We start from the raw sequence: 22712 nt of genomic DNA, 5'->3' as shown, positions 1-22712 counted from the left end.
GTCTATCCTTCTGTCCAATAACAATATATACAGTTTGTTCCAGTCTTGTCACCTTGCCTTATACCAGTCATAAAATCTGTTTCAGACTTCAAAATATTCTGATTCCCCTTTATTTTTAAGTTCAAGAGTGAGCCTATCTGCTTCCGCACGGGCCAACACTTTTCTGATTATATCTAGCTCTGATGGTGTATTTTCTTTTTTCCAATATTGTGCATAGGTTATTTTCCAATATTTTTTTGCCTCCTTGCACGTCCACCACATATGATAAAAAGTGTCTGGTGTTTTTTTACACTTCCAACAATTTGGGGCCAGATTTTTGAACATTTTGGAGAGCCATGCTGGGGGGAGATGCCATCTGTAGAACATCTTATAAAGATTTTCTTTATACGCCGTAGCCATTGTTAGTTTCTGATTAACTATCCAAAGTTTTTCCCACTTGGCCAATTCTACATTATAACTGAAATTTTTCACCCAGGCGACCATAGTTTCTTTGACATGTTCCTCCTCTAGCTTGTATTCCAACAAAAATCTATACAACACTTTGATCAGCCTATTTTCTGTCTGTATCAAAAGTGCATGTTGTGTAATCTTTGGCAATACCTTCCTTCTTCCTATCCTGTGCAAACCTTGATTGTATCTGTAAATAAGACCACCATTCTACTTCCACAAGTAGAATGTCAATCACTTGACATACAAGTGATGTCAATTCTAATCTAGTTTTGATCTCCCCCTGTCTGTTCAATAACTCTTTATATGTAACTATATTTTCCATATTAATTAAATTTGGGTGTATGTATGCTTCCATCGTAGATAGCCAAATGGGTATTTTGGTGTAGTGGTCGTGTTTAATTTTGTTCCATATTAATAACAGGGACTGTCTGACATAATGTCTACTGAAATATTTATGTGCAGGTCCTTTTTCATACCAAAGGAAGGCATGCCATTCTACTTGGAGGTCATGACCTTCCAATTTTCCAATCTTTTATTTCTCAACATTATCCATTCTCTTAGCCATGTTAGAGTGGCTGCAGTATAATAAAGTTCCCAATCTGGTACGCCAAATCCTCCTTTTTCCTTAGTGTCTTGCATAGCCTTGAGTTTTATTCTTGGTTTTCTTCCCTGCCAAATAAATTTCGAAACCAGTTGATTCAAATCTTTAAAAAAATCTTTTTCTAATTTAATAGGAATAGTCTGAAATAGGAAAGAAATTTTGGTAATACATTCATTTTTATGACTGCGATCCTACCCATCAGGGACAGTTATAGGTTTTTCCACCTTTCTAAGTCTTTCTTAGTTTTATTGATCAAATTAGCATAGTTATCTTCTTTGATGGTCACACATCTCGCAGATAAATGTATACTAAGATATTTGACTTTTTTGACAATTTGGATACCCAATTTCTTCGTTAACTCCTCTTTCGCTTTTGATGTCATATTTTTAACCAACATTTTAGTCTTAGTCATATTTATCTTTAAACACTATTTTCCCATACTCTGTCAATTCCTCAATAAGTTTCATACCAGACTTTATAGGATCCTCTAACACAAACACTAGATCATCCGCAAAAGCCTGTAACTTAAATTGTTCCTTTTTGATTTCTAGTCCCTTTATCTGTTCCTCTTTACATACATTCCTGGCTAAAACTTCTAAGGTTAATATAAACAGCAGCGGGGATAGGGGACAACCTTGTCTTGTACCTTTCTGGATTGCTATACTTTGCGTTAATTCACCATTAATTATTACTCTGGCTTTTTGATTTGTGTATATTGCTCTAATCGTGTTTATAAATTTATCCCCAAATTCCATGTGTTCCAATTGTTGATGCAAAAATTCTCAGTTCACATTATCAAATGCCTTTTAGGCATTGAGAAAAAATAGTGCAACCTGTTTTTCATTATGCACGTCATGATATTCAAGAATGTTCAGCATAATTCTCATATTGTTTTTAATTTGTCTTCTGGGGAGGAATCCATTTTGATCTGTGTGGATGAATGATATAAGGATTTTTTTCAGCCGTTCTGCTATTATTAGAGCAAAAAATTTGTAATCTGCATTTAGCACTGAGATTGGTCTGTAATTTTGTATAAGCATCTGATCTGTGTCTACCTTAGGTAATAATACAATATTAGCCACCATCAATGATAACGGTGTCTTCGCCTCTTTAAACACAGCATTATAAACTTCCAACAGCGTTGGAACAAGCACATCCTGGAACTCTTTATATATTTCCGCTGGCAGCCCATCCGGCCCTGCAGCTTTATTATTCTTTTGTCTTTGTATGGCTTCAATTATCTCTGATGTTTTAATGTCTTCATTGAGCATATCCTTTATTTCCTCTGGTATCTTTGGCAGATCTGGCTTTTCCAGATATTGTAGTATAGTGTCGGTTTTCTCTTATATAATTGTTCATAGAACTCTTGGGTAATCCTTTTCTTTTCCTCTAGTTGATAGCAGATCTCACCTTTTTCATCTTGTAATTTATTGATCCAATTCTCTTGCTTTTGCTTCCTCAGCCTATAGGATAGCCACCCCCCTGGTTTATTTGCATTCTCAAAGAAATTTTGTTTTGCTTTTTTTATAGACTGTGTCAATTTTGGTTTTTCAAATATAGCCAATTCATGTTTGATCAATTCCACACTTCCTTTTGTACTTCTATTTTGTGGTTTCTTTTGAAGTTCACTCTCTAAATTTCTATACCTTACTTTCAACTCTCTTATTTTTTGATTCTCAATTTTTTTCTTCCTAGCTGTACCAGATATTGTGACCGCTCTTATAAATGTCCCAGAGGTTTTGTATGGATGTGTCTCCTGGCCAGTTTTCTTTGAAGAAAAGTCTTAATTCCTGATTAACTCTTTTAATATATTCCTGATCCTTTAGGATTGTTCTATTGAATAACCAATAATAACTGCCCTTCTGTTTTTTCCACATAATAGCAATAGCAATAGCAGTAGACTTATATACCGCTTCATAGGCCTTTCAGGCCTCTCTAAGCGGTTTACAGAGAGTCAGCATATTGCCCCCAACAATCTGGGTCCTCATTTTACCCACCTCAGAAGGATGGAAGGCTGAGTCAACCCTGAGCCGGTGAGATTTGAACCGCTGACCTGCTGATCTAGCAGTAGCCTGCAGTGCTGCATTTAACCACTGCGCCACCTTGGCTCTTATAATCCTCATGGGATTGTAGTCAGCCCATAAATTGGGTTCTATATCTATCTCCTTCACTTCCGAAATTAACTCCATCGACATCCAGACCATATCTATCCTTGACCAGGATTCCTGTCTATTCACGTAGAAGGTATATTGCTTTCCCTCGGGACATCTTTCTCTCCGTACATCATAAATATTAAGTTCTTCAGCCATTTGGAAGAATGACCTTGGCAAAATTCTCCTAGCTCCTTTTCTCTTCTTTCCACTTTTATAGTCCCATTTCTGGTCAACTATAGCATTGAAATCACCTATTAAACAGACATTTTCATTTCCCATCTCTCAAATAATGCTATGTAGTCTATAATAAAATTTTTCCTGACCTTCATTAGGTGCATATATTACAACCAGTGATACCTTTTTTTTGTTTAACATTATTTCTACAATTAGTATTCTCCCTTCCTCATCATGAAAAATTAGTTCCTTCTTTCACTCAACCTTTCCTTCGGTATATTTCTATTACCTTCCAGTATATTCGGTTTGTTCTATTTTCGCACTAACATTGAAAAGCCACAGTATACAAATACAATCATGGAATTTAACACATATTGTATTTCCCCCCTCCCCCCTCCCCCTAAATCCCCACCTCCCTTCCCTCCCCCCGAATTCCCAAAGACCATATGTGGTATAACTTTTGGACAATCACAGTCTAAAATATCTCTACATTGAACTCAGCTTCTTACTGTTACCCAAATTTTAAACAATTTAAATTGTTACTGATACTAAGCATACGCTATCTGGAGTTTCTTAGTCCCATATTTACTTTTTATGTAATCAATCCATTTTTTCCAGTCTCGTTTATATCTCTCGTTTGAATGTTCTTTGAGATATGCTGAAATTTTGGGCATTTCGGCTAAGTTCATAACTTTCAAAGTCCATTCTTGAATTGTAGGTAAATCTTTCTTCTTCCAATACTGCGCCACCAAGAGTCTTGCTGCCGTTATTAAATACAGAACCAAATTAGTCTCTGCTGCTGTAAAGTCAATACATATACCCAGTAAAAACAACTGGGGGGTAAATTTTATCCTTCTTTTGAAGATGTTTTGCAGGATCCACCATATTTTTATCCAAAATGCCTTGACATTACGACATGTCCACCATATATGAAAATTTGTAGCATCACAAGAACCACATCTCCAACATTTAGGTTGAACATTTGGATACATAGAGGCAAGCTTTTTAGGATCTAGGTGCCATCTATAAAACATCTTATAAAAATTTTCTCTCAAGTTTTGTGCTTGTGTAAATTTCACATTTCTTACCCAGATTCTTTCCCATGTTTCAAGCATTATTGGTTCCTCGATATTCTGAGCCCATTTTATCATACAATCCTTAATCAGTTCCGTTTCAGAAACCATCTGTATTAGTACATTGTATATCCTCTTTATATGCATTGAGCTTTGATCTCTTATTTGTTTAAACAAATTATCCTCAACTTTTACAAAGCCAATTTTTTGATCTGTTTTCCACCTAGCCTGTAGTTGACCATACTGAAACCACGTTTGAACTACCTTCTCTTCTTTAAGTACCTCTAAAGATTTTAGTTGCATCACCCCTCTTTCTGAGATAAGAAGTTGTCTATAGGTGGTTCTATCGTGTTTTTGTTCTACATTCATATTTTCAATTGCATGTCTAGGAATTGCCCACATGGGCACTTTATCATTTAATTTATGTTGATATTTTTTCCAATCCCGCAATAAAGCATTTCTTAAGATATGATTTTTAAATTTCTTATCCATTTTTTTGTTAAATAACAGGTAAGCATGCCAACCATATAACAAGTCATATCCCTCGATATTCAAAATTCTGTCATTAGTTAGATGAATCCAGTCACTAATTGCAGATAATGCCACTGCGTCGTAGTATAATTTTAAGTTAGGTAATTTCAATCCTCCTCTTTCACGTGCATCTTGCATTATTTTCATCTTTACCCTCGGCTTCTTTCCTGCCCACACAAATTTGTTGATACCCTTCTGCCATTCTAAAAGATTCGCATCTCTTTTAAGTATTGGTAACATTTGAAAAAGAAATAAAAATTTTGGTAAAATGTTCATTTTTACTGCCGCTATTCTACCCAGCAAGGACAAATGCAGTTTTTCCCACCTTTTCAACTCCAACTGTATACTATGCCAAAGTGGTTCATAATTATGCTTATATAATTTCCCATTTGAGATTAAAATATTGACTCCAAGATATTTAACTTTTTTAACTACCTCACATCTTAGCATCGCCCCCAGTTCTTCCTTCTGTTTGATAGTCATATTTATAGCTAATATTTTGGTTTTTCCTAGATTTATTTTAAATCCCGAGACTTGACCATATTGATTGATCATGTTCAATAATACCCTACTAGATTCCTGTGGTTGTTCCAATATTATAACCAGATCATCCGCAAATGCACGGACTCTATATTCTTGCTGTCTAATTTTAATCCCTTTTAGACCGCCCAAGCCCCGTATCTTATTCAACAGTATTTCCAAAGTTATAATAAACAATAATGGGGACAGAGGACAGCCCTGTCTTGTACCTTTTTCAATTTGAAAGGAGTCTGTCAGACTTCCATTGACAATGATCTGGGCTGTTTGCTGCTGATATATTGCACCAATTGACCGTAAAAATCCATCTCCTATCTGCATTTTTTGCAATGTCTTCAGCAGGAATTGCCAATTAACTCGATCAAAGGCTTTCTCCGCATCCAAAAATATGAATGCGGCCGGGATTTGATTGTTCTTTCCCAGGTATTCTAAAGCGTTAATAATTAATCTAACATTGTTCTTCATTTGTCTGCCCTGTATAAAACCAGTTTGATCGGTATGTATCAATTGTTGAATTACCCCCATTAGCCTATTTGCTAATATTTTAATTAAAATTTTTATAATCTACATTGAGTAATGAAATAGGTCTATAATTTTTTGGTTGGGTAAGGTCTTGGTCTTCTTTGGGTATCAACGATATGAACGCAGTCTTCCACGAAGGGGGCACTTTCCCTCCCGATTGAATTTTATTGAATAGTTCTCTGAGGGGTTCTACCATTTCTAACTGTAAATTTTTGTAATAAACAGCTGTTAAACCATCTGTGCCTGGTGCTTTCCCTAACTTTAATTGTTTAATTGCCTGCAAAATTTCCCCAGAGGTTATAGGTTGATTCAGCTTATGCCTATGTTCTTCTCTAACTAGGGGGGTTTTCTCTTTATCTAGGTATTTGTCTATATCTACGTCCTTAATTTTATCCCCTTTATACAACTCTGTAAAAAATTCCCGAAATACCTTTTGAATCTCTTCCTGTTGAAACACTTCCTTCCCTCTGTAACACAATTTGGATACATTTCGAGCTTTCTTTTTTTTTCTAATCTGATAAGCCAACCACCTACCGGGTTTATTTGCATTGCAGAAAGTATTATGTTTAGCATATAATAAACTGGTGGCTACCTGGTCAGAGATCAGCATATCAAACTGAGATTTTAATATAGCAATTGTTTCCCTAATCTTTGTATCTCCTGGATTCAATGTTAATTCTGACTCTTTCCCTTTAATTTCCTCTTCCAATTCTTTTCGGTTTTGCCCTTGTTTGTGTCTATGTATTTTGTTTATATTCATTAATACTCCTCTCATATACGCTTTGCTTGCATCCCATACATATTCCATAGATGTACCCTTATTCATATTGAGAACAAAATATTCCAATAGCAATTTTTTACAATCATTAACATACTTTTCATATCTAAATAAGTTTTCATTCAACCTCCAGGACCTTCTTGCCTGGGCTACCCTTCCCAATTCCATCCAGACTGGATTATGATCTGAAAGAACTCTCACCATAATCTTTGTCTTCTTCACCCTGCAAAGTAAATCATTTGTAATTAGTATAAAATCAATCCTTGAAAGAGATTGATGTCTGTTGGAAAAAAAGGTAAAGTCATATTCTTCTGCATGCCTCTCGCGCCAAGCGTCTCGCAATTCAAAGTCGTCCAGCATGTCAAAAAAGGGTTTGGGTAACTTAGCTCGAAATTTGGTGTTCGGGCGAGCTGTCTTCTTATCTCTTTTGGTGTCGATCACGCCATTCCAGTCACCCAATAGTATACAAGACTCAAAGTCCCACTGTACTAATTTAGCATGGAGATTTCTATAAAATCCATCTTGTTGTTGATTAGGAGCATAAATTCCCAAAAGTAACGTCTTTTTCCCTTCTAAGATTAAATCTAATGCAATATATCTTCCAAAGGGATCTGCTTCAATTAGCTCAGCTTTAATGTCTTTTCTTAAGTATACTACTATGCCGTTTTTCTTTTCCATGGCTGAGGTCGCAAAATGTTGGCCCAGTTTGGGGTTAAACAAATATTTTTGATCGGTTGATTTGATATGAGTTTCTTGCAAACAAATTATGTCATTCTTAAACTGTTTGAGATAATGAAATATTTTCTTTCTTTTCTGTGGAGAGTTCAGTCCGTTAACATTCCATGTCAAAATCTTAGTTGTCATTTTTGGTTGCCTGAAGCTTTTTTAGAGCCTCCCGCAAGGCTTGTCTCACCTTTGGTTTGGCTCCTCCCACAGCTTCTGAGCTTGTTGCAATAGCTCCTTGATCAGTGGCCAACGATTGTTGAGATTGTTGCATAGTAGCTTGTTTATCCGTTTGTCTGGTGGTCATACGGTTGGATCTTTTTTCCTTGACTCCTTGCCCTTCCGGGAGAGGGAGATGATACATTTTATCTGATGGTTGTGTGGTTTGCTGTTTATCTTGTTCGTCTCATGGTTTTTCACCATATCCCGAAGATTCAGGGTATCCCATCTTCAGAATCTTATGATAGAAATCACGAGCTTTCCATACAGAACTGAGACGATATCTTTGTTTGTCTATTGTAACTATAATACCGAATGGGGCATCCCATCTGTACTGTATCTGACGCTTTCTGAGCTCTTCCACCAGAAAAGCATAATCTCTTCTGGCTCTTAGCATCTGAGGTGGTATTTCTTTCAAAACAATCAGGTCCTGTCCACCAATTTGAAGCTTAGTATTATAAGACTCTTGTAATATCATATTTCTAGATTCTCTTGTAACAAAGTATATTACCACATCTCGGGGAAGTTGCCTTTGTTTTGCCGCCCATGAGTTAACACGAAAAGTCTTGTCAATCTGCCAATCAAAATTGGATCCCGGTTTTCCCACCAGACGGTCAAAAGCTTCAGAAAACATTTGCTTTAAGTTCTCCTGCTTTTCTTCACGCAGCCCCCTCACTCTTAATGCAAGCTCCATCTGCTTATACTGTATCATAATAATTTGTTTTTCAGCATTATCAATTTTTTGTTCCACCACTTCAGTTTTGGATATCAGGTTAGTTTTAGCTTCATTGAGAATTTCTAAATTATCTTCCATTCCAGAAATATATTCTGTTATCACATTTACAATTCCCATCATATTATCATTCATTTTAGTGACCCTAGTATCGAATTTGTCATATAGAACTTCCATCTCATTCCTTATTTCATCTTTGAACTCTCTAAGCATTTCTAGATTCTGTTCTCTGGACTCTCTAAACATTTCTAAGTTCTGTTCTCTGGATTCTTTGAACATTTCCAGGAAAAATTCTTTTGTTAGTACGTCTCCACTAGGGGGCATAGATGGTGGGGGCTGCAACTTTGTGCCAGGTATGGGAGACGTTTTCGGAGGTAATTTCACAGAGGTTGATTTGGATGCCATTATATTTTGGTTTTAATTATTTATTCTAAATTGCTAATCCACTGTGCTATTTGGAGAAAAAGAAATTCCTCCCCCCACCCTTTTTTTTTTACAAAGGGTTTTACGGAGGATTTCAAAAGAGAAAGTCTGTTTGGAATGTTTGGAATGTCTCTGTATCAACAACAAAGAGTCTTTGAAGGCTTTAAGGGAGTAGGTCTAATTAAATTATAAGAGGTTGTTTCTTTGATTCTGTAGCAGGAAGCCAGAGATAACAAATGCAGAAGCTGTAAACGCCATTTTGAAGACAATTAAACAAAAGAGGTTTTTATAACATTGAAGCTGGTATTTCAGATAGAGAAAAGTTTTAAAGTTCACAAGTTTGGTCTTTGCTCGTATTGATTTTTAATAGTCTGTTTTCTAAAGATTGTCCTAAGGGGGAGGGGTTCCTGTCTTGTGCTGTAAATAACAGCTGCGAAGTTCAGGTCGAAGTTGAATGACTCAGCTTTGGGTTGATCCTCCCCCTCCGTCCACAGCCCAAAAAGAAACAAACTGTGAACTTCAAAGAAGATTCTTACCAGCTGAGATTCCTCACTGCTTTTTTCTTGTCTGAAAAAAGAGTTATCTTCTTGATATTGAGTAGATAACGAACCAGAACTCTGAACTCTGTTAAGCTGCCGACGGCGACAGGCCACTCCCCGGAAGCCGGTAGATTGTTCTTTTTTGCGTAGTTTGTCTGGATTCCATATGTCTTGTCGATCTCACTTGCCATCTCATCCTTTCCTATTCCCAAAGCCTTTGCCATAAGGTCTGCCATCGTGTCTGGTAAATCCTCGCCTTTTTCTTCCTTTACAGTCTGAAACCGTAGAAATTGGGCTGCTTACTCTGATTCTAACGTGGGGACCGTTAACTCAAGTTCTTTGTTTGCCTGAATCAGCCTAGAACTCAGTTGCTCCATTTCCCCATCTCATTCTCCAACTTTCCTTCTATTCCATTTATTCTTTGTTTGTGTTTATTGATCTGTTCCTGGAACTTCTCAAATTTATCATCCATCTTCTGCATCCTCTCCTTTAGTTCTCCAGTATCATTTCTTATTTCTCTAATATCCTTTTTTAGTTCTTCGTGATTTTTAGCCATTACCTCTTGCATAGTCTATAATATCATCTGAAGCTCCTTAGTTGAATTGGATATTTCTCTCTGTAGCATATCCTCTGAAGATCTTTGGTTCGAAGGGCAGCCACTAGAGATGGTTGGGATGCTGGCTTCCTCCCCGTGCCAATTTTCATTAGATTTGTAGTGCTTTTCATTTTTTGGAAGAATTGGATCCCTAATTTAGTTATTTTCCAAAACTCCCACTTTCTTCTCTCCCTCGTAACTTTCTCCTGTCTGTCTGTCTGTCTGTCTTTCTTTCTTTCTTTCTTTCTTCCTTTCTTTCTTTCTCTTTCTTTCTTCCTTTCTTCCCTCCCTCCTTCCTTCTTTCCTTCCTTCCTTCCTTTCTGCCTTCTTTCCTCTCCCTCTCCTCCCTTTCCCTCTCCTCTTCCCTCTTCCTCTACTCAATTATCAATTTTAAGTAATATTAAGGGGTGGTATCAATAGATTCGTATATTATATGAAAACAACTATTATAGGATAGAAAGAGAATTATATATATATATATATATATATATATATATATATATATATATATATATATATATATATATATATATATATATATATATATATATATATATATATATATATATATATCACTTATAATATTCCTATATTTCTATTAATCTATTAATCTATTCTATTAACCTAAGAGTAAATTCTAAGAAAGAATTGCTTATAGTTATTGATTAAATTGTAATCAAACCATCTCCTTAATTAATCAATACTAATGCCAATAATATCAAAACTTGGTGGAATTAATAATCTTATAGCAATAACAATACCAATGGCAGTAACAGTATATTCCTTTGATAGTAGTATTATAACATTAATTCCTATTCTTACATGTGACCCTCCTGAGTTAAGTAATTATATGAAAATGTTCTGGGTCCCCTTGGTCCGGTAAATCTTCTTTCTCTCTCTCCGGTTATTTCTTTTAGTAATGTCCAAAGATTAACATCAGAATTCTCCAATAATCAGCTCTCTTGTTATCCAAGGGGTATCAAGTCACCAAAAGTTCTGTTTTCTCTTAAGGTGTATCATAGGGGGAGGGGGGAATTCCAGATTTCGCCAATAGATGTCATTCTTCCACAGCAAAAGCTACTTACAATTCAAGTCTGAACCTATGGCTGCTGCAACCAACTAACAGCAGGAATGCTGCAATGTGCTCCCATCTACCTGTCCATTCCCCACAGGCCTTCATTCTGCTTCCCACCTCACTGGGTCCCATGCTCTCCTCCTCACTTTGAATCACCCATTGCAAAAAAGAACTCTGGAACACCAGAGTTTTAGTTAGGGAAGGAGGGAAGTCCACTCTGCTCATGGGCCATGTGGCATGATCCCAGCTTTGGCCACCATTTGCAGAGTGATCAACTGAGTTGTGGTCAATCCAAATGGTGTTCACTTCTGAAAATGGGCCATGCAGGTTAGCAGTGCCATCTCTGGTTCCACAGTTTTTCACAGCACCCCATAGATCATATTGAAGAAGATGAGCAAGCTAGTCCATCAGTAGGCTACATGGGCCACTCCCGGAATTCATTGCAGATGGTTTAAAAATGGCACTTGCTTACAGAAAGACAATTGAACAATTGGTGATGACAGGGAAAGAGAAGCATATGGGATCTGGAAGGTTGGGAAACAGGCTAAAAGCCTGCAGGGAGCTTGAATGGAAGGAAGCAAAGCATGGGGTTACCTCAGTGGTGGGGAAGGCCATGGCAGAGCCTGCACTAGATCTCCAGCAATGGGTCTATGACAATTCACAACAGCCAACTTTCCACAGCCAACTTTCCATGGCTGACTCACCACAGGCAACTTGCTGTGGGACAATTCATCATGGTTCATCATGGCTAACTTTCCATGGAAAAACTCACTTTGGGACAAGAATTACACTAATATCAAAGAAATGATGGGATAGAATCATTAAAGAAAGGATACAAAAGGAGGGACAGAATGAAATGTAAATGGCAAGAATTAAAATATATTTTTAATTTCTTTTAAATAATTAAATAGAATTGTTAAATTGTCCCACAGTGAGTTGTCTCATGGTGAGTTTACTATGGCGGTTGGCCACAGCAAATTGTCCCATTCTGTCCTGGAACTTCCCCCTGAAACCCTGGTGTATCCTGTGCTTCATTTAATGACTAAAACAGGGTGAGAATGAATGGAGTAGTCATAAGCCAATCTCATGTGCACTTCCCATACTGGAACAGGAATACATCTATTTATATACATCTATTCAAGAGCCAAGGTGGCGCAGTGGTTAAATGCAGCACTGCAGGCTACTGCTAGATCAGCAGTTCAGCAGTTCAAATCTCACCGGCTCAGGGTTGACTCAGCCTTCCAACCTTCCAAGGTGGGTAAAATGAGGACCCAGATTGTTGGGGGCAATATGCTGACTCTCTGTAAACCGCTTAGAGAGGCCTGAAAGGCCTATGAAGCGGTATATAAGTCTACTGCTATTGCTATTGTGGTTACTTTACAAATAGACTGGAATGCTAATTGTATTTCCTAACTATAGGAACTGGAAATACTGAAGGAAAAGTCTGACAACAAAAATGTGTTTTCCTTCTAGGGAATGGAGTTTGGATGAAAGATATAGGGAAGATTTTTTTAAAGCACTGACAAAGCTGAGAAACTTAACATACCTGAGGTAAGAAACTGCATGAATTTTATCCTAGATGTTATTGATACAGAAACCTGTTCTGAACCCCCTCTTTGCTCGTTCAGAAACGACAGCCACACACAGCTTGCAAAGGAATGTCTTTATCAGTCCCGGCTCAAGCTGGCTGCGAGCCCAAAATAAACATAGATAAATTCTCTGGCAAAAAGTTAAACAGCAAATGCAAAAACAAACTCTCACAAACCAGGTTTACATAAAGCAAATCACTTATCCAAGTGCTTCTTTGAATCATGAACACGAACTAGAACCGGAATGGAACTAATGAACAAACGAACGTCGTTGACTTCTGCCACTAAGGCGTGGCACCATCAGTCTTTTATCCACAGGAGGAGATCCCTAATGAGCCCCAGCTACTTGTTATCTTCTCCTGTGAGCCTCCTGAAACCACTCACAGAAGATTTCTGTGTCAATCTGATAGCAGCTCCAAAGGCTCCTAGCAAGCCACAACACTATCCCCCACTGCAGGGCCCTTCCCCCGGGTCTGACGGTCTGGATGTGGTCGGAATGGATTGTCCATAAGATGGCCCGCACTCATCTCCTGTGTTTCCTCCTTCGTAATTCCCAAATACCTGCAGGAACATTCCCCTTGATCCAATGCTCCCCAGGTATCCGGTGGCCACCACGTCTCCTCCTGCCCTGCGTGGCATCGACACCCCATCCAGGGTCCTCCACCCTCTTCAAGACCGACCCACCAGCCCCCGTGCTGTCGTATTCTAGTGGCAGCTCTAACAGCTCCGGCTGAGCCCTAACACCCTGTCCAGGGTCCTCCATCTCCTCCAAGTCCAACTCATAAGACCCCTTGCCATCGGAGTCTAGCGGCAGCTCTACCAACTCCTGCCGGGCCACCACAGAAACCTATGCATAATAGTTATGTGTGTAAATAATGGACTAGATGGGGTGTCAAACTTGCGGCATCACTTTGTCATCACATGACATATTGCGTACTTCCCCCCTTCGCTAAAATGGGGGTGGGCGTGGCCAGTGCATGATGCATCGGGCCCACGGGCCAGGAGTTTGATATCCCTGGACTAAATGATCTAAACTGGCTTTGGCCATGGTTATCTCATTCTTTAAAATGCCATGCTTGACTTCAAAGTTATTATAAATGTGCTGGTCATGTTCTCTGATAAGGAGGATGGAGAGAAAGTGAAGTTTCTTGGCCTGGACAATAGTCTTGGCTTGGATGATTCCAGTAGTAGCGGAGCCAAAGTTCAGTCCAGTAAACCCCCAGGATGTCTTGCTTTCACCCCATGACAACTCCTAATATAGAAGAATTTGGAAGATCTGAGAGATTTGGTAGGAAAGGAACCTGCAAAATAGCCAAAGCTGAGAAGGAAACTGCCACAGCTGTGTATTGGGTGGGAGCTCAGTGTAGTTGATTGATTGACCTCATTCCTTGAGAGCAAATGCTGAGAACAACTTTGTAAGCCTCAGATCTGTCAGGCTTCCCATCACTGGGTTTCTTGGTGTTTTTCTTTGCATTTCTCACTTGTGACTGGATTCCCAGCCTCAGCCTATGTCAAGCTTGTGGCTAGATTTACATTGCCATTGAACAATATTGATCAAAAAATTCTCAAAGTTCTGCCTGAACTTGCATGTCACTGGAATGGGAAGATATCCACTTCACTACCTTGCTGCTTGGCAGCCATTAGTGCTGGCACAAAATAGATTATTCTGAGCCTTAAAAATAAAATAAATGGAATGTAAGAGAATATAAACTCTGCAAATTTGTTGATTAACTGCCCATAACTATTGCTTTTAACTATTTTTAATTATTATTGTTTTTACCATCTATTTTTATATGTGATACTACTAACCAGAAGGTATCATTTTAATTCTTCTGAGTGATTGCTGTTCTTTCAGTTTGAATGGATGGTCCATCACAGAGTCCTGCAGTAGGCACCTTGCTGAAGTCTTCAAGAAAAACCAGAGATTGGAAGTATTACAGTTGTCCCTTGAAGACACAGATGACAGAGCAGCCAAATTGCTGTGTGAGGGGCTTCAACATGCAGACTGTAAAGTAGGCACACTAGGGTGAATGTTCCATATTTCTTTCTCAGTTTGATGTGTGATGCTTTCTCTTGAGTTCTGGAAAGTATCCATGAAAAGACAGTTACAGTTGTGATATTTAACCATATTCTCTTCAGAGAACTGTTTTCCAAGATACAATTTGATCTGTCATCATAATCGAAAGACCATGAAAATAGTTTGCTGGGAGATATGAGATGGAGAGTGGGGATTTTTAGTAGTGGAGCTTAGAAGTCTATAAATGATCATTAAGCAATTTTTCAAATATCAATGAAAGTGATAAAAGTTTAGAGATAGACTTTACATATTCTATATTTGGTCATTCTTTGTAAATTCTCAAGATACTTAAATTTTTTAAAATTCTATGGCAAGTTTTTAGTATTTATTTGAAATTTACAACAATCTTTTTGTTATTTGGTGGTTTATGCTTGTAAGGTGGCAAGCATGCCCAGAACTGCACAGCATATACCCAGGAAGACTCAGCAAGTTCCAGTAAGCATTTATTCCCTAGGCTAGTTACACACTCAGTTCCCAGCACCAACTTTACACAGTTCAGAAGATACTTCATTTAGACAATTGAGAAGATAATTGCAGAGAGCCAGTTCAGATACCACAGATAATCACATTTCATTCAATAATCATAAAAATACATTCAAGGCTTCTTTTTTAAAAAGATAACTGTAATTTTCTATATTCTGTTCTGCAGGCTTGCAGGAAAGACCATCAATGAATCCAGTAGCAGGCATCTTGCAGAAGTACTCAGTAAAAAACAGAGATTGACAATATTGAACTTGTCTCTCAGGAACCCAGATGACAAACCAATGGAGATGCTGTGTAGAGGACTCAAACATCCAGACTGTACAATAGAGAATCTAGAGTAAGTGATTTTTTCCCCTTTTGGTTTGTAATGTCAACTGGCTTCTTATGCTTAATATTCTGGAATTTCATCCAGGGAGAGGCAGTTCAGTTTCCATACATTATTGCATTCCCTTCAGTTGTCCATGTTTGTTTTTCAAGAAGTAATTGGTTTTTTTTTGGGGGGGGGGACTCTTCCCTGCAGACTTGTTATAGATACCCTGACTGAATCCTGCAGCAGGCATCTTGCAGAAGTACTTGGAAAAAATCAGAAATTGAGTGCGTTATACTTGTCACTCAATAATCCAGATGACAAACCAATGGAGGTGCTGTGTACAGGACTCAAAAATGCAGAATGTAAAATAGAAAGACTAAAGTAAGTGATTTCCCCCCCCCCTTCCTGATTGATCTCCGCAACCATCTTTTGATGGTTACTCTTTTCTGCAGGCTTGGTGGAAAGATCCTGACAGAATGTTGCAGCAGGAATCTTGAAGAAGTACTCAGGGAAAACCAGAGATTGAAAACATTACATATGTTCCTTGATAACACAGATGACAAAATAATGCAACTACTGTGTGATGGGCTCAGTCATCCAGAATGTAAAATAGAAACAATACAGTAACTAATTTTTCCCCTTTCAGTTTATTCTCCAGGACCATCTTTTGATGGTTAATATTTTGGAAATATATCCAGGGAGAAGCTGTTAAATTGCTGTACATAATCACATTTCTTTCAGTTCCTACAAAGCACATTCTATGCTTGATTTTCAACAAATAACTTTAATTATTCAGCCTATTTATCTGCAGGCTAAATCTAAAGACCCTGACTGAATCTTGCAGCAGACGTCTTGCAGAAGTATTCAGGAAAAACCAAAAATTGACTGTGTTATACTTGTTCTTAAATAACCCTGATGACAAAACAATGGAATTGCTGTGCGAGGGGCTCAAACATCCAGAATGTACAATACAAAGACTAGAGTAAGTGGTTGTTGTTTTCCTTTCAGTTTCATTTGTACAACTGTTTATGGACTGATAATATTCTGGAAATATATCCAGGGAGAAACAGTTTGGTTGGCATATATGATCACACTCCCTTCAGTTTCCATAAAAATATTTGTTTTTCAACAGGTAATTGTATTTTTTTTCGGCTTTTCTCTGCAGGCTTGATATTCAGTGTCTGACAGAATCCTGCAGCTGGCATCTTGCAGAAGTACTCAGGAAAAACCACAGCTTGAGAGAGTTGTACTTGTACCTTGAGGATGCAAATGACAGAAGAATGGAAGTTCTGTGTGATGGTCTCAAACATCCAGAATGTACAATAAAGAAGCTACAGTAAGTGAATTTTATCCTTTCATATTGATCTGTGCATCTGTATTTTTGGCAGTTAATAGTCCTGAAATATATCCAGGGAGAGGCTGTTCAGTTGCCATACATAATCACATCCCTTTCAATTCCTATATAAATATAGTCCATTCTTATTTTTCAAGAAATAATAATTATTGGCTTCCAGGGGGCGGAGCCTGTCGCCGAAGAGGGCTCAACGGAGCTCCTCTCAGAGATCTGGTCTGTATATCTAAATAAGATCATAGATATCACCCCTTTTTGGCCAGAAAGGGGCAGGGAGTTTTAACTCTGTGGCTAGGGTCTATTCGTAGTTCACAGCCTTCTCTCTTTTTTTGGCTGTGGACAGAGATTAGATCCAGCGTAAGCAGAGCCTTTATCTCCAGCCAGTTCTTCTCAGCTGTTTTTTTTGCAGCCCTAGACAGGCGACTCCCCCCCCCCCAGGACAAAGCAAAGTTGTTTGAAGCTAGGATTAATACGGGCGGGTCCCACCCCTGTGAGATTTTTGCTTTTATTACTATCTTAAACACCAGCCTCATTTGTCACAGAGGCTTCTTTGTTTAAACGGACTTCAAAATGGCGATTTCTCTCCGTTGGTGACTGATAGGGGACGTACTTAGCCGGCTTTATCTTCCTGCAGACTGCTCCTTAACAAAATAATTTTTTTCTTTTGGAAACAGAGGGGAGCGAGAGCGCTGTTTATTTGTTTATTTATAATGCCACCCAGGTCAAAAGCGAAGCGTTTTTCTACGAATGTGCTTAAAGAATCTATGAATGAATCTAAAGAGTCTACTATGAAATCATTGCCCTTGTCTCCTACGCCCTCTACTGGAGAATTCTTAACACAGGAATTTCTCTTTCAAATACTTAAGGATTTTAAACAGGAAATCAAGGAATTTGTATTGGAGCTATATGGTAATTTAAAGTCTAAAATTGCCCAACTGAAGGCGAGTACGTCTGTAGCTGTGTCTACCCTGACAGATTATACCGCTGAAATGGAGAATAAATTGGAAAGCTTGGAGGAGGCTAATTCTAAATTGACTATAATATTCAAACTTTACAACAAAAAATTAGAGATACTCAAGAACAGCTCGTTATGATAAATTTTAACAAGAAGGCATTTGCAATAAGAGTCAGAGGATTGCGCGAAAAGGAGCGAGAGAATCTGAAACAGACCTTTGTTGAGGCCTTCAGCCATGCGGTGGGAAGCCCGGGACTTAATTTTGATTGGCAGATCTGGAAAATCTATCGCCAGAACTCGATGGTAGCGGAACAGCGACAGCTCCCGAGGGACATAATTATATATTTCTCCACAAAAGAATCCAGAAATACGATTATGCAAAAGTTTTACAATAACAGGTTGCGAATCGATGGGCAGGAACTGATTGTCTTCAAAGAAATACCATCCCAGATGTTAAAAGCAAGAAGAGGCTATACTTTCCTAACTAAGGAGCTTATAAACCACCAGATTCAATATAGATGGGAGGCCCCAGCCGGCATTATGATCACATTTGAGAATCAAAGATTTCGTCTCAATTCTGTTTCGGAGGCTCGAGATTTCTACTATAAGACTTTGAAGGCGGGACTTCCTGATTTACTTGGAAAAGAGGAGAGACAAGCCGAAGGAGAAGGCAAGCAGCAGACCACATGGCTGCAAGATGGAGGGGGTAGCTTTCCCTCTCTCGGAGAAGCAGAAGAGCGGAGACCGAGGATTTAGACATTCCAAAATATTCGCCAAAGTTTTGGATTGAATGGGGGTTTGCGATCTCTCTCCGGTAGAAAAAGTGGAACTGGATATTGGTGGTGCGATATTGGGACTGAATTATGTGGATGCTGAATGTATACTTCACGGGACTTGTATGTCTGAATTTTAATTTAAACTGTCCAGGACTCTAAAGTGAAGAGAGTGGTGATGGTAACTTTATTGAACTTTAGTTGGGGAGGAGGGAGTCGGGTAACACGAGATAGGTGGAGGGGGAGCGAAAGCCTGATCAGAGTATTTCGAGTTAAAAGGTAAATTGACCTCTGTGTGAATTATTGTTTGAAAATAAGGTTAAGAAAGTTTATTTGGAGGGACTATGGGAAATAGTGGTAAACATCAGAGAAGCAAGGTATGAGAGTAAAATGCACGCGGAATGATTTATGTTGTTTAAATGCAAAGGACAAGGGTAAAATGCATGCGAAATGATTTACGTTGTCTAAATTCTATTAGAAGGAAAAGCATGATGAGATTATTTTAAAATAGAAGGCAAATTGATTCTTGTGTAAAGTATATGTGGAATGATCCACGCTGCTTAATTTTTATTAGAAGGGAAAGTTTGGTGAGATTATTTTGAGCTAGATTGTATACCGATGTCTGTATAAATTTGTATAAGTTTTTATTTGAATATAAGGTTAGCTGGAGGAGAGTATTTTAAGATAGAATGCAAACGGATTTTTGTGTAAAGTATTATTTGAATATGTGGATAGATCCACGCTGCTTAAATCTTATTAGAAGGGAAAGCTTGGTGAGATTATTTTGAGCTAGATCGTAAACTGATGTCTGCACAAATTTGTATAAATTTTTATTTGAAAATAAGGTTAAGGAAGACGAACTGGAGAGTCTATAGGAGGTTGGGGTAAATAACAAAGAAGCAAGAGACGAGAATAGAATACATATAGAATGATTTATACTGTCTAAATATAAATAAAGATGGGGGGCTGAGCTTAATACAAAGAGCTCTTTTTTTCTTTTTTTCTTTTTTTTCTTTTCTTTTCCTTTTTATAATTTGTAATCTCTTTTTTATCTATTTTATATATATATATATATATTACTTTTATTTTGAATTCATACGATCATAAGATACTTTAGAAGGGGTTTAACAGAAGGCAGTGCCAGGTGTGGGCCCTGGGAAGTCGGGGGGACTAGGGATGGGGATTTATGGGGGGTGGGTGGGTGGGAGCTTATATAGTTTCAATAAGAAGAAGAATGCACTTATATACGGTTGTTCTTTCTTTTTTTCTTTTCCTTCTTTATTTTTTATTTTTTCCCTTGGTTTATTTTACTTTTTATTTCTTTATTTTTTTATCATATTATAGCTCAATAAGAGTTGAATAAAGGAATACACCAAGGGGAGAGGTAGAGGGAAAGAAGAGGGAGGAGTAAGGAAGGAGTAAGGGGAATGTAAGGAGGGTGTAAGGGGAATGCTAGGAGGAAGGGGAGAAAGGAAGGTTTGAGGGGATAGGGAAGTAGGAGGGGAGTGTTAGAGGGAGGAAAGGAAAGTTGGAGGGGAAAGATGGGGTGTATGGAGGATGGAAGTGTCAGGTGGGGTTGTGAATGATGATGAGTTGTGTCTTCTTTTTTATTTTATTTTATTTCTTTTCTTATAGCAAATATCCAGTATATAAGTGATTGTAAAATGGAATCTGAAAATGAATAAAATATATATTTAGAAATTGAAAAAAAAGGAAAAAAAAGAAATAATAATTATTTTTGGATCATTTATGCAGACTTGATGGAGACGTCTTGCCTGAATCCTGCAGCAGGCATCTTGCTGAAGTACTGGGGAAAAATCAGAGATTGAGAGAGCTAATGCTGTCCCTCAACAACCCAGATGACAAAATAATGGAAGTGCTGTGCGATGGGCTGAAACAACCAGAATGTACAATAGAGATCCTAAAGTAAGTGACAGTTATTTTTCCTTTCAGTTTCCTCTGCGGAATCATCCTTTGGCAATTAATATTCTGGAAATGTATTTAGAGAGAGGATTTGCCCCACATAATCACATTTCCTTTAGTTCCTCTAAAATACATTCCATGGTTTTGTCCATGGATATTCTCAATCATCCAGGTTATGGTTGTCCCAAGAGCATGAGTTCCCCCCCCCACACACATTTGTGCAAAAACTGGATTTTATTTTTTTCTTTTGAATATGTTTTGCTTCTCATCCAAGAAGCAAAAATGGAGAGGCAATTCATTTGCCATACATTCCCTTAAATTCCTATAAGAATAAATTGCATGATTGTTTTTCAACAGATAATTGTTATTTTTCCTCACTTTTTGTCCAGTCTTATTGGACGGAGCCTCACCAAATCTAGCAGCAGGCATCTTGCAGAAGTACTCAGGAAGAACCAGAGACTGAGCGTGTTACTCTTGTACCTCAACAATGAAGATGACAAAACAATGGAAGTGCTGTGCGAGGGCCTCAAACATCCAGAATGTACTATAAAGACACTACAGTAAGTGATTTTTCCCCTTTCATTTTGATCTACATCACTGTTTTTGACCATTACAATTCTGAGAATATAACTGGGGGAGGCAGTTCAATTGTCATTCAGAATAATATTCCCTTCATTCCCTTTAAGAATATATTCCAGACATTTTTGTCAGAAGATAAAGGTAATTTTTTCACACTTTTTTGCAGACTTGTTGGATCCATCCCAACAGAATGCTGCAGCAGGCATCTTGCAGAAGTACTCTGGAAAAACCAGACCTTGAGAAAGTTACATTTGTTGCTTAATAACACAGATGGCAAAATAATGAAACTACTGTGTGATGGGCTCAGTCATCCAGAATGTAAAATAGAAACAATACAGTAAGTGATTTTTCCCTCTTTCAGTTTAGTTTAGTTTACTTTACTTTACTTTACTTTACTGTCATTGCACCTCGTACAATGAAATTAAATGCGATCTTCAGTGTACAATGACAGTTCAAGCTGTGGTTGATCTCCGCAACTGTCTTTTGATGGTTAATATTTTGAAAATATATCCAGGGAGAGGCTGCTATGTTTCTGTGCATAATAATCAAATTTTCTTCAATTCCTACAAAATACATTCTATGTTTATTTTTCAACAAATAACTTTAATTATTCATTCTATTTATCTGCAGGCTAGGTGGAAAGACCCTGACTGAATCTTGCAGCAGACATTTTGCAGAAGTAGTCAGAAAAAATCAAAAATTGAGTGTGTTTTTCTTGTCCCTAAACCCAGTTGACAAAACAATTGAATTGCTATGCAAGGGGCTCAAACATCCAGAATGTACAATGTAGAGACTAGTGTACAGTATTTTTCAGAATACCTTTCCCCGCGCAAAAAAAAAGAGGGTGAAAATTTGGGTGTGTCTTATACACCGAATGTACCCCTACCAGAGGCCAAAAATGCGAGGCATGGAGTCAGCAATGGTCTGTGGCAATCCCTGCAGTCTGGAACAGCTGATTGGGGGTATTCCAGCAGTCCGATCCACCCGCCAAAGCTGTGCTGAATCAGGCTGCAATAAGTGCTGAAGCTGACCTGGCTGGTCAGAGTTTGCAGCAACAATCACATTCAGAAAACACACACAAGTAAATCATTTAGCTGGAATAATAATAATAATAATAATAATAATAATAATAATAATAATAACAACAACAACAACAACAACAACAACAACAACTCCGCTGTTGCCAGTCCCAAGCCCGGATGAGAAAGGAGGAGGGTTGGGGTCAGGTTGGCATCTGGTCCCGTAAAAAAACCCCCCGCCAACCCATACAATATGGTGAAAAAACAAATAAGAATTCCATACCGCATCGGTCGTGCGGGTTAACAAGGGCCGCGGCAGATGTTGGGGTCCCTGGACATCCGTCGACAAGTGGGCTACAAGTGGACCAGCCAACAAAACGACAAAAATATAGTGCAGATGAAAACCGTGCCATAATGGCCTGTTACTACAACTCAGAGCCAGAAAAAAGAGGCTATTTAAAGCGAATGTATGAATTATGGAAACAACAATATCCAGATTCAAATGTTAGTGAACAACGACTAGCAGA

At 38.1% G+C, this 22712-nt stretch overlaps 1 protein-coding gene across 1 annotated transcript in view; it reads left to right on the top strand.

Moving 5' to 3' along the window:
* LOC106551611 (NACHT, LRR and PYD domains-containing protein 12) overlaps window positions 1–22712 on the top strand; it is a 41649-nt gene that overhangs the window by 5352 nt on the left and 13585 nt on the right. The window contains exons 2-11 of the mRNA XM_087715662.1: window positions 12600–12677; window positions 14571–14741; window positions 15442–15612; window positions 15796–15966; window positions 16038–16208; window positions 16397–16567; window positions 16751–16921; window positions 20420–20590; window positions 20977–21147; window positions 21333–21503. Coding sequence (XP_087571788.1) covers window positions 12600–12677; window positions 14571–14741; window positions 15442–15612; window positions 15796–15966; window positions 16038–16208; window positions 16397–16567; window positions 16751–16921; window positions 20420–20590; window positions 20977–21147; window positions 21333–21503 — 1617 coding nt within the window. The remainder of the gene's footprint in view (window positions 1–12599; window positions 12678–14570; window positions 14742–15441; window positions 15613–15795; window positions 15967–16037; window positions 16209–16396; window positions 16568–16750; window positions 16922–20419; window positions 20591–20976; window positions 21148–21332; window positions 21504–22712) is intronic.

This window comes from Thamnophis sirtalis, unplaced genomic scaffold (genome assembly GCF_051295495.1).
Source record: "Thamnophis sirtalis isolate CommonGarterSnake01/CBP01778 unplaced genomic scaffold, rThaSir2_p1.2 scaffold_1, whole genome shotgun sequence".
Lineage (NCBI taxonomy): Eukaryota > Metazoa > Chordata > Lepidosauria > Squamata > Natricidae > Thamnophis > Thamnophis sirtalis.
Note: the sequence above shows the minus strand (reverse complement) of the source record. Positions and strands in the feature narration are given on the sequence as shown.